The following is a 13,815-nucleotide window of genomic DNA, read 5'->3' on the forward strand; positions in this document are numbered from 1 at the left end:
GAACCAGTCCCAGACAGCCTGGAGCACCTACTGAGAGAGGTGCTCTACTGCCGTTTGCAGAATTTTCCTACCCAGATTTGCCTCAGCTGAAACCTGGGTATGGACTCTGTAATGCTTTGAAAACGTATGTAGGCTAGACCAGGTCGCAGCATTACACACCTGTTCCACTGAAGCATGATGCCAAATGGCCCATGAAGCGCCAACTGCTCGCGTGGAATGAGCCCGCAGCCCACTAGGAATGGGCTTGAGTTGCAAGCGGTAGACTTCCTGGATCGCAGAGCGAATCCAGCGAGCCAGAGTCGCCTTTGAAGCTGCCTGTGCCTTCTTAGGCCCCTCAGGAATGACGAACAAAGAGTCCGTTTTCCTAAAGGGGGCTGTCCTGGATATGTAATATCTGAGAGCTCTGACGAGGTCTAACGAATGCAGAGACCTTTCCACCCTATGAACTGGGTGTGGACAAAAGGAAGGCAGAACAATGTCCTCGTTCAAATGAAACGGGGTAGGAACCTTTGGAAGAAAATCCGGAATGGGGCGCAGAACCACATTGTCCTGGTCAAAGATCAGAAAAGGCTCGCGGCAAGAGATTGCTGCCAGCTCCGAAACCCGTCTGATGGACGTAATTGCCACCAGGAATGTTACCTTCCAGGACAGAAGAGCAAGGGAGGATTCCTTGAGAGGTTCAAAGGGAGACCTCTGGAGACCGTCCAGAACGAGATTGAGGTCCCATGGGTCCAGCGGCCGATTGTACGGGGGAACTAGATGGGAAACGCCCTGGAGGAAGGTCTTGACTTGCGGTTTTTGAGCCAGGCGGCATTGGTAGAAGATTGAGAGCGCTGAGACCTGCCCTTTAAGGGAAATTAGAGCCAACCCCGCTTGCAAGCCAGACTGTAGAAAGTCGAGAATTCTAGGGATGGCCAGAGGAATAGGCTGGACGTTAGTTTCTCTGCACCATGAAAGCAATATTTTCCACGTCCGGTGGTAAATGCGGGATGAAGCAGGCTTTTGGGCGCTGATCATGGTGGAAATAACCGCGGGGGAGAATCCCGCTCTTGATACTACCCAGGTCTCAATGGCCATGCCGTCAGCTTCAGGGCTCTGGAGTTCTGATGGGAAATGGGCCCTTGGGTCAGCAAGTCTGGGATGTCTGGAAGGCGCCACGGTACGTCTGCGAGCATTTGCACTAATTCGGCGTACCAGGCGCCCCTGGGCCAGTCCGGTGCTATCAGTATCACCGAGACTCCCTCTGCCTTGATCTTCCTGATTACCTGCGGCAGCAGGGGTAGAGGTGGAAATATGTAAGGCAGGCGGAATTGGTGCCAGGGGCAGACTAGAGCATCCGCGCCGATGGACTGCGGGTCGCGTGACGTGGCTATGAACGCGGGTACCTTTGCGTTCAACCTTGAGGCCATTAGATCCACGTCTGGTGTGCCCCAGCGAGTGCAGATGTGTAGAAACACTTCTGGGTGGAGAGACCGTTCTCCGGCGGCCAGGCCTTGGCGACTTAGAAAGTCTGCTGCCCAGTTCTCTACCCCCGGTGTGTACACCGCTGATATCACTGACCCCGTCGATTCGGCCCAGCTGAGGATCTTGTGGGCCTCGAGAAGCCGCTTTGCTGCGGGTGCCCCCCTGCTGATTGATATAGGCTACAGCTGTCGCATTGTCCGACTGGACTCGAATCTGACGACCCGCTAGCAGAGGGCAGAACGCCCTGAGCGCGAGGAAGATCGCGCGGATTTCCAGGATGTTTATGGGTAGGGGGGACTCCTGGGGCGTCCAACGTCCTTGAGCAGTGTGGTGCCGGTACACTGCTCCCCAGCCTAGGAGGCTGGCGTCCGTGGTCAGGACCAGCCAGTTCACTGGGAGAAAGGATCTCCCCTTCGATAGGGATGAGGACCGAAGCCACCAGCGGAGTGCGTACCTGACTGAAGGAGTCAGGTGAAGATGTCTGTCCGGGGAGAAGGGGCTCTTGTCCCAGGTCGCTAGAAGAGCTAGCTGCAGTGGGCGGAGGTGCAGTTGAGCAAAGGGTACTGCCTCCATAGCCACCACCATCCTGCCGAGCACCTTCATGCCGAATCGAATGGAGCGAGACGGAGGACGTAGAAGGCAGCGTACCGCTCGTTGAAGAGCGATCGCCTTGTCCAGGGGGAGATAGATCAAGCCCCGACGAGTGTCCAGGGACATGCCCAGGAAGGTGATGGATCGTGATGGGATCGGGGATGATTTGTCTAGATTCACTAGCCACCCTAAGCGGGATAGGGTGTCTACAGTGATCTGTACGCTGGTTGAGCAGTCGCGGAAGGAGGGGGCCTTGATGAGGAGGTCGTCCAAGTAAGGGAGAACGACTACTCCCCTGGCGTGAAGGACACTCATGGCGGCCGCCATGACTTTGGTGAAGACCCTTGGTGCAGTGACAAGGCCGAAGGGTAGAGCTACGAATTGAAAGTGGGAGTCCTGAACTGCGAAGCGGAGGAACTTTTGGTGATCTGGGGCGATGGGTATGCGTCCTTGATGTCTATGGAAGCGAGGAATACCCCTTCGACCATGGATGCAATAATGGACCTTAGGGACTCCATTCTGAATCTCCGTACGTGCACATGTTTGTTTAGGTGTTTGAGGTCCAGGATGGGTCGAACTGACCCATCCTTTTTGGGGACCATAAAGAGGTTAGAATAAAACCCCCTGAACTTCTCGTCGTCCGGGACAGGTATTATCACTCTTGCTATTTGGACCGAGTGGATTGCTGAGAAAAAAAAGCATTGTGTCGTTTTCGAGTCTTTGGGGGGGGTTTGAGAGAAAGAACCAACTCGGGTCCGAAATTCCATGTGGTAACCGGAAGACACAAGGTCTCGCACCCATTTGTCGTCTGAGGCGGCAGCCGAGATGTGTTGAAAGAGCCGCAGTCGACCTCCTACAATGAGTGTGTCTTCCGGGGGGCCGAAGGAGTCATGAGGGGGGAAAACGTCGTGGACGAGTCTCCCTAGTACTGGACTGTTTCGGTCTAGGCTGCCATGACGAAGTGGGTTTCGGGGAGAGCTGAGAAGGTCGGTCCCTGCGTAGTCCGCGGCTGGTGGCGGGGACAGCACGGGATGTCGACCAACCAAATGAGTTCCGAAAGGAGCAGAACGAGGACTGTGGACGTCTGGTGAAGGTCGTCCTGGACTTCAGCTGGGGGAGGGAGGTACTGTTTCCTCCCGTGGCGTCAGAAATGAGCTTGTCCAGACGTTCGCCAAACAATCGGTCTAGAGAAAAAGGGAATGCCCGTGAGAGACTTCTTGGAGGCAGAGTCCGCTCGCCATTGTCAGAGCCAGAGAGCTCTACGGATGGCTATGGTATTTGAGGCAGCAAACGCTGCGCAGGCAGCAGTGTCTATGGAGGCCTGCATGAGGTACTCCGCCGCAGCGGCAATTTGAGCTGTTACCTCTGTGAAGGTATGAGTGAACTGGGATTCCTCAAGCGAAGTGTTAAGGGATTCTGTCCAGACCGAGATCGCCTTTGCGACCCACACAGAGGCAAAGGAGGGCGAGAGGGAGGAACTCGCAGCCTCAAAAGCAGAGCGGGCGAGGTGCTCCACCTGTCTGTCTGTCGGGTCCTTGATGGAGGAACCATCGGGTAAAGACAGGAGCGTCTTTGTGGCAAGGCGGGAGACCGGGGGGGGGGGGGGGGGGTCGACCGAGGGCGGATCGGCCCAGCCCTTAGGGGCAGGTGAGGCAAAAGGGTACCGGGACTCCATGAGTTTTCGGTTACCAAAGCGCCTGTCAAGCTTCTCCCTTTGCTTTGTGAGGATATCCTGAAACTCTGGGTGATCAGCGAAAACCTTTTGGGGTTTCCTAGCCCTCTTAAAGGAGACCGCATGGTCAGTGGTAGTGGATGAGGGATCCTCCACATGCAGTGTTTGGTTGATTGCTGCTATAAGGGAGTCTATTGCAGTTTGATCATCTGGGGAGGCTGAAACCAAGGAATCCTCTTGGTATAAACAGCATTCTCCCTCCTCCAGCTCTTCAGAAGTCGTGGAGCGTGTGGGAGAGCCTGCCCTGTGTGCTCCCGAGGGAGAGCCCGCTGGAGACACCCAGCCGTGTGCTTTTTTTCCTGATCCCTGCAACCGGTGAAGGATGTGCCCGGATTACCTCAGAAGGATCCTCCATAGGGGTATCCTCAGGCTGCGTTCCGTCCAGGGGCCCAGAAGGGTGTGGAGGACGACATTGCATAGCCAGAACCAGGTTCTGTGATAGTTTTTCCATGGATTGAGACAGAAACTGTGCCCATTCCGGTGGGCTGGGAGCCCTAGGCTCTGGGCTGACGGTTGCGACGGTGGTGGCAAGGGGTCTTTGGGGGCTATAGGGGCACAGGACTCACAGAAAGAAGAGGTGTGCTTTCGTGGTAGCTCTGCGTGGCAGGCAGTGCAGGCTGAATAATAGACTATGTGGGCCTTAGCACTCTTAGTGCCCTTAGAATTCTGCATGTTCCTAATAGGAGTATGCCAGGAGGGGGAGCAATGGTCAGCAGAGCTACAAGTGAAGCAAGCACCTCACCAGAATCAGCCGATGGCCCTTTCCTCAGAAAGGAATAAGCTCTATGGAGATCTTCGCACGCTTTCCTGGGGGGGTGGAGGAGGGGGGGGGAGGGAGCTTCTGATAGTTTTCCTCCCTCTCCCTCCAGTCAGCACACAGCTTGTCACTGGTGGTTATCAGCAGTCTTTTCTGCTAGAGCATAATGTATATACCGTGTTTCCCCGAAAGTAAGACAGTGTCTTACATTCTTTTTACCCCCAAAAGTGCCACTATGTCTTACTTTCGGGGTATGTCTTATATTGGAAAAAATCCCACAGCAATCGCAGCAAGTCTCCATGCAATGTACCGTATGGGGACTTGCCGCGATTGCGCCCTAAGTGTACCGCAAGTTAAGGAAACTTAACCACCAGCGGCTGCACATGAGGGCACTGAGGCTGCGTGATTTTGTATGTTGTCCATGGTCCTGATGGACCACGGACAACATTACTGCAACATTTCAACATTTCTCGGTAGCCGAGCGTTCAGCTGAGCGCCCGACCGCCGGCATGTGTCAGCTCTCAGCTGAGCGCTAAGCCGCCAGCATGTCAGGGCGCTCAGCTGAGCGGCTGACCGCCGGCATGTGTCAGCCCTCAGCTGAGCGCTAAGCCGCCGGCATGTCAGGGCGCTCAGCTGAGCGCCCGACAGCCGGCATGTGTCAGCTCTCAGCTGAGCGGTCAGCCGCCGGCATGTCAGGGCGTTCAGCTGAGCGCTCGGCCGCCGACATGTGACAGCTCTCAGCTGAGCGCTCTGCCGCCGGCATGTCAGGGCGCTCAGCTGAGAGCTATCACATGCCAACGGCATGTCAGGGCGCTCAGCTGAGCGCTCGGCCGCCGGCATGTTAGGGCGCTCAGCTGAGCGCTTTGCCGCCGGCAAGTCAGGGCGCTCAGCTGAGAGCTGTCACATGCCGGCGGCATGTCAGGGCGCTCAGCTGAGCGCTCGGCCGCCGGCATGTCAGGGCGCTCAGCTGAGCGCTTTGCCGCCGGCATGTCAGGGCTCTCAGCTGAGCGCTCGGCCGCCGGCATGTCAGGGCTCTCAGCTGAGCGCTCGGCCGGTGTAACTGTACTGTAAAGAAGAAAAAAAAAACAACTAAATTTTTACTACGTCTTACATTAGCCGACCCCCCCAAAACCCCCACTACGTCTTACTATCGGGGGTTTCTTACTATCGGGGAAACACGGTATATATATATATATATATATATATATATATATATATATATATATATATATATTAAAGGGAATTTTGTTTACTTACCGTAAATTCCTTTTCTTCTAGCTCCTATTGGGAGACCCAGACAATTGGGGTGTATAGCTTCTGCCTCTGGAGGCCACACAAAGTATTACACTTTTAAAAAAGTGTAACCCCTCCCCTCTGCCTATACACCCTCCCGTGGATCACGGGCTCCTCAGTTTTGGTGCAAAAGCAGGAAGGAGAAAACTTATAAATTGGTCTAGGGTAAATTCAATCCGAAGGATGTTCGGAGAACTGAAGACCATGAACCAAAAGAACAAATCAACATCAACAACATGTGTACACAAAAGAACAACCAGCCCGAAGGGCACAGGGGTGGGTGCTGGGTCTCCGAATAGGAGCTAGAAGAAAAGGAATTTACGGTAAGTAAACAAAATTCCCATTTTCTATGTTGCTCCATTGGGAGACCCAGACAATTGGGACGTCCAAGAGCAGTCCCTGGGTGGGTAAAAACAATACCTCAATAGAAAGATCCGAAAACGGCCCCCTCTTACAGGTGGGCAACCGCCGCCTGGAGGACTCGCCTACCTAGTCTGGCGTCTGCCGAAGCATAGGTATGCACTTGATAGTGCTTCGTGAAAGTGTGCAGACTAGACCACGTAGCTGCCTGACACACCTGCTGAGCCGTCGCCTAGTGCCGCAATGCCCAGGACGCACCTATGGCTCTGGTAGAATGGGCTTTCAACCCTGAAGGGAGCGGAAGCCCAGAAGTACGGTAGGCCTCGAGAATCGGTTCCTTGATCCACCGAGCCAAGGTTGACTTGGAGGCCTGAGAGCCCTTGCGCTGGCCAGCGACAAGGACAAAGAGCGCGTCTGAATGGCGCAGGGGCGCCGTGCGAGACACGTAGAGCCGGAGTGCTCTCACTAGATCCAAAGAGTGCAATCCTTTTCACACTGGTGAATTGGATTAGGGCAAAAGGAAGGCAAGGAGATATCCTGATTTAGATGAAAAGGGGATACCACCTTAGGGAGAAATTCCGGGACAGAACGCAGAACCACCTTATCCTGGTGAAAAACCAGGAAGGGAGCTTTGCATGACAGCGCTGCAAGCTCAGACACTCTCCGAAGTGATGTGACTGCCACCAGGAAGGCCACCTTCTGAGAAAGACGGGAGAGAGAGACATCCCGCAGCGGCTCAAAAGGCGGCTTTTGAAGAGCCGTCAGGACCCTGTTAAGATCCCAAGGTTCCAACGGACGTTTGTAAGGTGGAACCATGTGGCAAACCCCCTGCAGGAACGTGCGGACCTGCGGAAGCCTGGCTAAACGCTTTTGAAAAAACACGGAGAGCGCCGAAACTTGGCCCTTGAGAGAGCCGAGGGACAAACCCTTGTCCATTCCAGATTGTAGGAATGAAAGGAATGTGGGTAAGGCAAACGGCCATGGAGGAAAACCGTTATCAGAGCACCAGGATAAGAAGATTTGCCAAGACCTGTAATAGATCTTGGCGGATGTAGGCTTCCTGGCTTGTCTCATGGTGGCAATGACATCCTGAGATAACCCTGAAGACGCTAGGAGCCAGGACTCAATGGCCACAGTCAGGTTGAGGGCCACAGAATTCAAATGGAAAAACGGGCCTTGTGACAGCAAGTCTGGGCGGTCTGGAAGTGCCCACGGTTGACCCACCGCGAGATACCACAGATCCGGATACCACGACCGCCTCGGCCAGTCTGGAGCGACGAGAATGGCGCGACGGCATTCGGACCGGATCTTGCGTAGTACCCTAGGCAGCATCGCCAGAGGGGGAAACACGTATGGCAGTCGAAACTGCAACCAATCCTGGACTAAAGCGTCCGCTGCCAGAGCTCTGTGATCCTGAGACCGAGCCAAGAAGGCCGGGACCTTGTTGTTGTGTCGTGACGCCATGAGGTCGACGTCCGGCGTTCCCCAGCGGCGACAGATCTCTCGAAACACGTCTGGGTGAAGAGACCATTCCCCCGCGTCCATGCCCTGACGACTGAGAAAATCTGCTTCCCAGTTTTCTACGCCCGGGATGTGAACTGCGGAGATGGTGGAGCCTGTGACTTCCACCCACTGCAGAATTCGTCAGACTTCCTGGAAGGCTTGACGACTGCGAGTGCCGCCTTGGTGGTTGATGTACGCGACGGCAGTGGCGTTGTCCGACTGTATTCGGATCTGCCTGCCCTCCAGCCACCGATGGAAAGCCAATAGGGCTAGATATACTGCCCTTATCTCCAGGATATTGATCTGAAGGGACGATTCTATTTGATTCCAGGGTTCCTTGAGCCCTGTGGTGGAGAAAAACCGCTCCCCAACCTGACAGGCTCGCGTCCGTGGTGACCACGGCCCAGGTTGGAGGTAGGAAGGATTTTCCCCGAGACAGAGATGTGGGTAGGAGCCACCACTGAAGTGATGTTTTGGTTGCAAGGGAAAGAGATGTTCTTGTCGAGGGAAGCCGAACTCTTGTCCCATTTGCGAAGAATGTCCCATTGGAGTGGCCGTAGATGGAATTGCGCGAACGGCACTGCTTCCATAGCTGCAACCATCTTCCCCAGGAAGTGCATGAGGCGCCTTAAGGGGTGTGACTGACTCCGAAGAAGTGATTGCACCCCCGCTTGCAGAGAAAGCTGTTTGTCCCGCGGTAGCTTGACTAACGCTGGCTGGGTATGAAACCCCATCCCGAGGTAAGTCAGTGATTGGGTCGGCATCAACTTGGATTTCAGGAAATTGATGATCCACCCGAACTGCTGGAGAGTCTCCAGAGTGACGGAAAGACTTCGTTGACACGCCACCCGAGAAGGAGCCCTGACTAGGAGATCGTCCAAGTAGGGGATCACCGAGTGGCCTTGAGAGTGCAGGACCGCCACGACGGATGCTATGACTTTGGTGAAAACCCGTGGGGCTGTCGCCAGGCCGAAGGGCAATGCGACGAACTGGAGGTGTTCGTCCCCGATGGCGAAACGCAGGAAACGTTGATGTTCGGGTGCGAACGGCACATGGAGATAAGCATCCTTGATGTCGATCGATGCTAGGAAGTCTCCTTGTGACATCGAGGCGATGACCGAGCGGAGAGATTCTATCCGAAATCGTCTGGTTCTCACATGTCTGTTGAGCAGCTTGAGGTCCAGAACGGGACGGAATGACCCGTCCTTTTTTGGCACCACGAACAAGTTGGAGTAAAAACCGTGACCACGGTCCTGAAGGGGAACGGGAATCACAACTCCATCTATCTTTAGAGCGTCCACTGCCTGAAAAAGTGCGTCGGCCTGTGCGGGGGGTGGGGAGGTTCTGAAGAAACGAGCCGTAGGTCGAGAGCTAAACTCTATCCTTTTGAAAGCAGAGTCTGCTTTCCATTCGCGCAGCCACATGGCCCTGCGGACTGCCACGGACTTAGCGGATGCTACAGCCGTACGGCTAGCGGAGTCCAGGACGGCGTTCATGGCGTAGGACGAAAATGCTGATGCCTGAGAGGTCAAGGAAGAAACATGTGGAGCAGAATTCCGCGTGACAGCATTAATCTCAGTCAGACATGCCGAGATTGCTTGGAGAGCCCACACGGCCGCAAAGGCCGGGGCGAAAGACGCGCCCGTGGCCTCATAAATAGACTTCACCAAGAGCTCTATCTGTCTGTCAGTGGCATCCTTCAGGGATGAGCCATCGGCAACAGACACAACGGACCTAGCAGCCAATCTAGAGACTGGAGGATCCACCTTGGGAGAATGTGCCCAGCCCTTAACGACTTCAGGTGGAAAGGGATAACGCGTGTCAGTGAGCCGTTTAGCAAAGCGCTTGTCCGGAACCGCTCTGGGCTTCTGGACAGCGTCCCTGAAGTTAGAGTGATCAAAAAACGTATTGCGCGTACGTTTGGGGAATCGAAATTGGTGTTTCTCCTGCTGAGAAGCCGACTCCTCTGCAGGAGGCGGCGGTGGTGAGAGATCCAACACCTGATTGATGGACGAGATAAGATCATTTACTAAGGCGTCCCCCTCAGGGGTATCAAGGTTAAGGGCGAAGTCAGGGTCAGAGCCCTGAGCTCCCACGTCCGCCTCGTCGTCCTGAGAGTCCTCAAGCTGGGATCCAGAGCAGTGTGAGGAGGCCGGGGAAGAATCCCAGCGAGGCCGCTTAGCAGGTCTGGGACTGCGATCCGGGCAGGAGTCCTCCGCCTGGGACCTAGAGGCTATCCTGGGAGCGCGCTGCGGCGCGGACGAGAAGGGCCTGGAGGAGACAGACTAACAGGGGCCGGGGCCTGTGAAGGGCCCGGTCTGGACTGCAAAGCCTCAAGGAGCTTAGATGACCATTTGTCCATAGACTGTGCAATGGACTGAGAAAGTGAGAGAGTTTCTCAGCGAAAGAGGCCAACGACGGTGACTCTGTCCCTGCAGCCTGTTCAGTGGGAGCAGGGGGATCTACATGAGCCGAGGGGCCCACAAGTGCCCTAGGCTCCGGCTGAGCAAGCATGGCAGGAGTCGAGCATTGATCACAGTGAGGGTAGGTGGATCCCGCAGGCAACATAGCCCCACAAGAGGTACAGGCCGCGAAAAAAAAATCTGTGCCTTAGTAGCTTTGCTCCTTGTGGACGACATGCTGTTGTCTCTTAGGAGAGTGACCACTGAGGGTATATAGGAAAAGGGTATACAGCCTTTCCGAACAGATTATTATATATATATATATATATCCCGGCACCCTAGGGGGACCAGCACGGGTGACCGGTGTGGCTTACCAACCGCTAACGAGCGGAGTGTGTCCTCCAGATTCCCTGTCGTGGATCCCCCGGAGCTGCAGAGCTTTGCTGCTGAGTAGCATCCACCGGCAGAATGCTAAAAATGGCTGCCGGAGCTCTCAGGGGGGGTGTGGAGCCGAGGGCGGCGCCAGCAAAGAGCGGGAATCTGGAGTCCCCACAGTGGTCAATGAGGGGGGAGGGAAACATGCAAGATGCTCCAGCCCTCAAAGCCGACGTCATGTCGGCAATCCCGCCCTAACCCCTGACAGGCAGGCTCGGGGGCGGGATTTTTCGCGACTAGGCCGCGGCGAAGCCGGGGACTAAATTTAAGGCCGTGCCCGACAAGCAGGCACGGTCGGCGCGGAAGTCCGCCGAAAAGACAACGGACGGAACTACCGCAGCTTCTGGGGATAAGGTGCGACCCTCTCTGTACAGTCCCCACATGGGGACACAGAGTACCTTCCTGTTGCAGGGCCCGGTCCCTGGGGGTGAAGAAGCTCCGGTCCGGCAGGTTCCACCAGGGGCTGCGGATGGAGCACGGTCCCAGCTCATGGATGACCGCTTGGGATCCCACTTCTCCCAGAGCCCATAAGGGATGGTGAAGGAGACGGCATGTGGCTCCAGCCTCCGTACCCGCAATGGGTACCTCAACAACACCGCCGACATAGTGGGGTGAGAAGGGAACATGCCGGGGACCCCATCGGGGTCCTCTTTTCTTCCATCCGACATAACTATGTATGAGAATGCATGAGTGGATGTGTGCCTCCTTCCACACAAAGCATAAAACTGAGGAGCCCGTGATCCACGGGAGGGTGTATAGGCAGAGGGGAGGGGTTACACTTTTTTAAAAGCGTAATACTTTGTGTGGCCTCCAGAGGCAGAAGCTATACACCCCAATTGTCTGGGTCTCCCAATGGAGCGACAAAGAAATATATATTTACATACGTGCATATATATACATATACACATACATATATACATTATATACATATATTCTGCTACACAACAACCTGATCTAAGGAATAAGTCACTTTCTGATGACCCTTAAAAGAAACAAAAAAAAAACAGAAAAGGCATATGGCTGTTACACTGTTACATTAGTGTCTGCCTACCTCACTTGTAGCTCACTCGGCGGTGGTGATGCCGCCGCTGCCATCTTCTTTTCCTTCTTACTTGTAGGATTGCCAGCTTTTGGGCTGGACTTCCGTTTAGGAGACTTGCTGGATTTACTTGGTGATGGAGACATTTTGGCTATACCTTCAGGGGAAATCTACAAAAGGAGAAGATGATTACATTTTCAATCTACATTTTTATTTGCATACACACATTTTTGTTTTTATCTGCACCCACAAGTAAAAAAAAAAATTGCTTTCTGGAGCAAAAAAAAAAAAAATACATTTTAAAAAAAACTTCTACAAAATCCCTTGGTTTCATTTACACATGACTAGTAAACTAGTAAACTAGTAAACTAATATTAGTTGTATGTCGCCAGAACTCCACATACCAGGCCATTGTAATGAGTGATAGAACTTGGAGCAAATACTATGGTTAGGAAATCTCAGCTCTTAGGCAGACATGATGACGAAGAGCAGCCAAAGTGATGTAATAAAGATACAGAACAGTAGAATAGACAAGCAGCAGGGGTGTTCTAAGGGAAAGTAGGGTTTATGATCTATTTTTAAAAGGCAAAAAATTGTCTGGAATCCCGTCATAATTATTTTGATGAGGAAAACACAAAAGGAATTGACATCTCCCCATCAACACGAGGCAACCCTGGCAGAGGTGATTTTACAGGCTGCAATACAAACATGGCTCTAGCCCGAATATACGAGAGAGCAGGGAGGGTCCTAAGTGAAAATCCCCCCTGATGTCTAAGCCCAAATGAGACATATACAAGGGTTGTCTTAAGATCTAGTCTTTCCTATGGGGGTATATATAGGGAGCAGCTGTAACACTATTCCAAAAGGGAAACCTGACGAAGGGAAATGACAAGATGGTGCCCATCGTTCCAAGACTTCACCTTATTCTTACCTCCTTCTTTATTACAATCTCCTCACGTTTTTCTATGTTTTCCTGCTCTAGTTTCATTAGCTCGCGCTGGATCTTCTGACGTTTCATTTCCAAAGATAATTCGTGGTCATAGTCATAATTAACATCGCCATTCTCTGAATCTATAACAAAAACGACAAGAAGTTGTGCACAATATTTTATAGATGGATAGATAGTAAGATCAAATGTAAAGCAAAGCAAAGACAGAGGTCGTCTAGAGAGAAATGTTGGATTACATGGTGGCCGTTAATTGTGGCTCAACATTCGGGCTCATGCAGGGGTGTGACTACGAATTGTATATGGCAGAATAGCTCTTATATACAGACTATCTACTACAATAAACTGTATAAACCAAACCCAGTGGACATGTACACATATACAGACACCCAGAGGCCACCTACACAAATGGAATCAACTGCATCTGGTCACATGAAGGGCCGCATATGGTGCCCCTCATGATCAAGTAGGTTGGCCATCATACATCAGTGAGTACGTCATGACAAAAGCATACATCAAGATAACCTGGTTCCAAAAACAAGGCGCTGTTTAGACAAGATTAACATCATGAATGCAGCACATTATTACGGCCATGAATCAGAATTTGTAAGGAAGGATTTCAGCACCTCGCTGGATCAATGCTGTTCTGGAGGCAACAAGACTTTTTACTTAGGGAAAAAAAACAATAAGTGGCCATGTTGTGCCATCGACCTTCTAGTACTAAGATATTAACTATTCCACGATCACACAGTGAATAAGTAAGTAGGCATTCTCTCACTTTAGGTCACACAAGCTGTGCACAACACATATGGATCTTCAGGCTCATTAGAATAGTACACAGCAGGCACATCACAGCTCCCTAGAATGAGCCCATGGGCTAAGAACTGAACCCGTGATTACACTCTGATCACACTGCTTGCATGCTCCAATTCAGACAGCGAGCACAGATCTACCTACTGTGCCAGAGAGAACGTGGCCAACTACACTTCCAGACAAAAATAGAAGAGCTCATCCACACGGCCTCCTAGGTCTAAAAGGTGCAGCTACGACTTAGAAAGAGGAGACAATTGTAGAGCAGATTACAAAGCAGAAGCTAATGGATCCATTTACAGCCGGCTTTTAAATTACGGGGAAAAAGAAAACTGCAGAAAATGCAAAAGTAGAATTAGAAGGATAAAAACCTGTATAAACAAAAAAATAAAGGGGCCGTCCACCTTTTGGGGCCATTTTTTTTTCTTTACTTAAATACATGCATTTGGGGCTCATGAAACATTTTGCCTGCTTACTATAAAT

The 13,815-nt window shown here is 52.6% G+C and overlaps 1 protein-coding gene across 3 annotated transcripts in view; it reads right to left on the reverse strand.

The window, feature by feature from the left end:
* Positions 1-13,815, reverse strand: part of ZC3H13 (zinc finger CCCH-type containing 13) — a 258,743-nt gene that overhangs the window by 160,706 nt on the left and 84,222 nt on the right. For all 3 annotated transcript variants that reach the window (XM_075336884.1, XM_075336883.1, XM_075336882.1), the window contains 2 exons: positions 12,508-12,647; positions 11,589-11,746 (listed from right to left, as the gene is read on the reverse strand). In XM_075336884.1, the coding sequence (XP_075192999.1) occupies positions 11,589-11,746; positions 12,508-12,647 (298 nt within the window). The remainder of the gene's footprint in view (positions 1-11,588; positions 11,747-12,507; positions 12,648-13,815) is intronic.

Source organism: Anomaloglossus baeobatrachus, chromosome 2, assembly GCF_048569485.1.
Source record: "Anomaloglossus baeobatrachus isolate aAnoBae1 chromosome 2, aAnoBae1.hap1, whole genome shotgun sequence".
Taxonomy (NCBI): Eukaryota; Metazoa; Chordata; class Amphibia; order Anura; family Aromobatidae; genus Anomaloglossus; species Anomaloglossus baeobatrachus.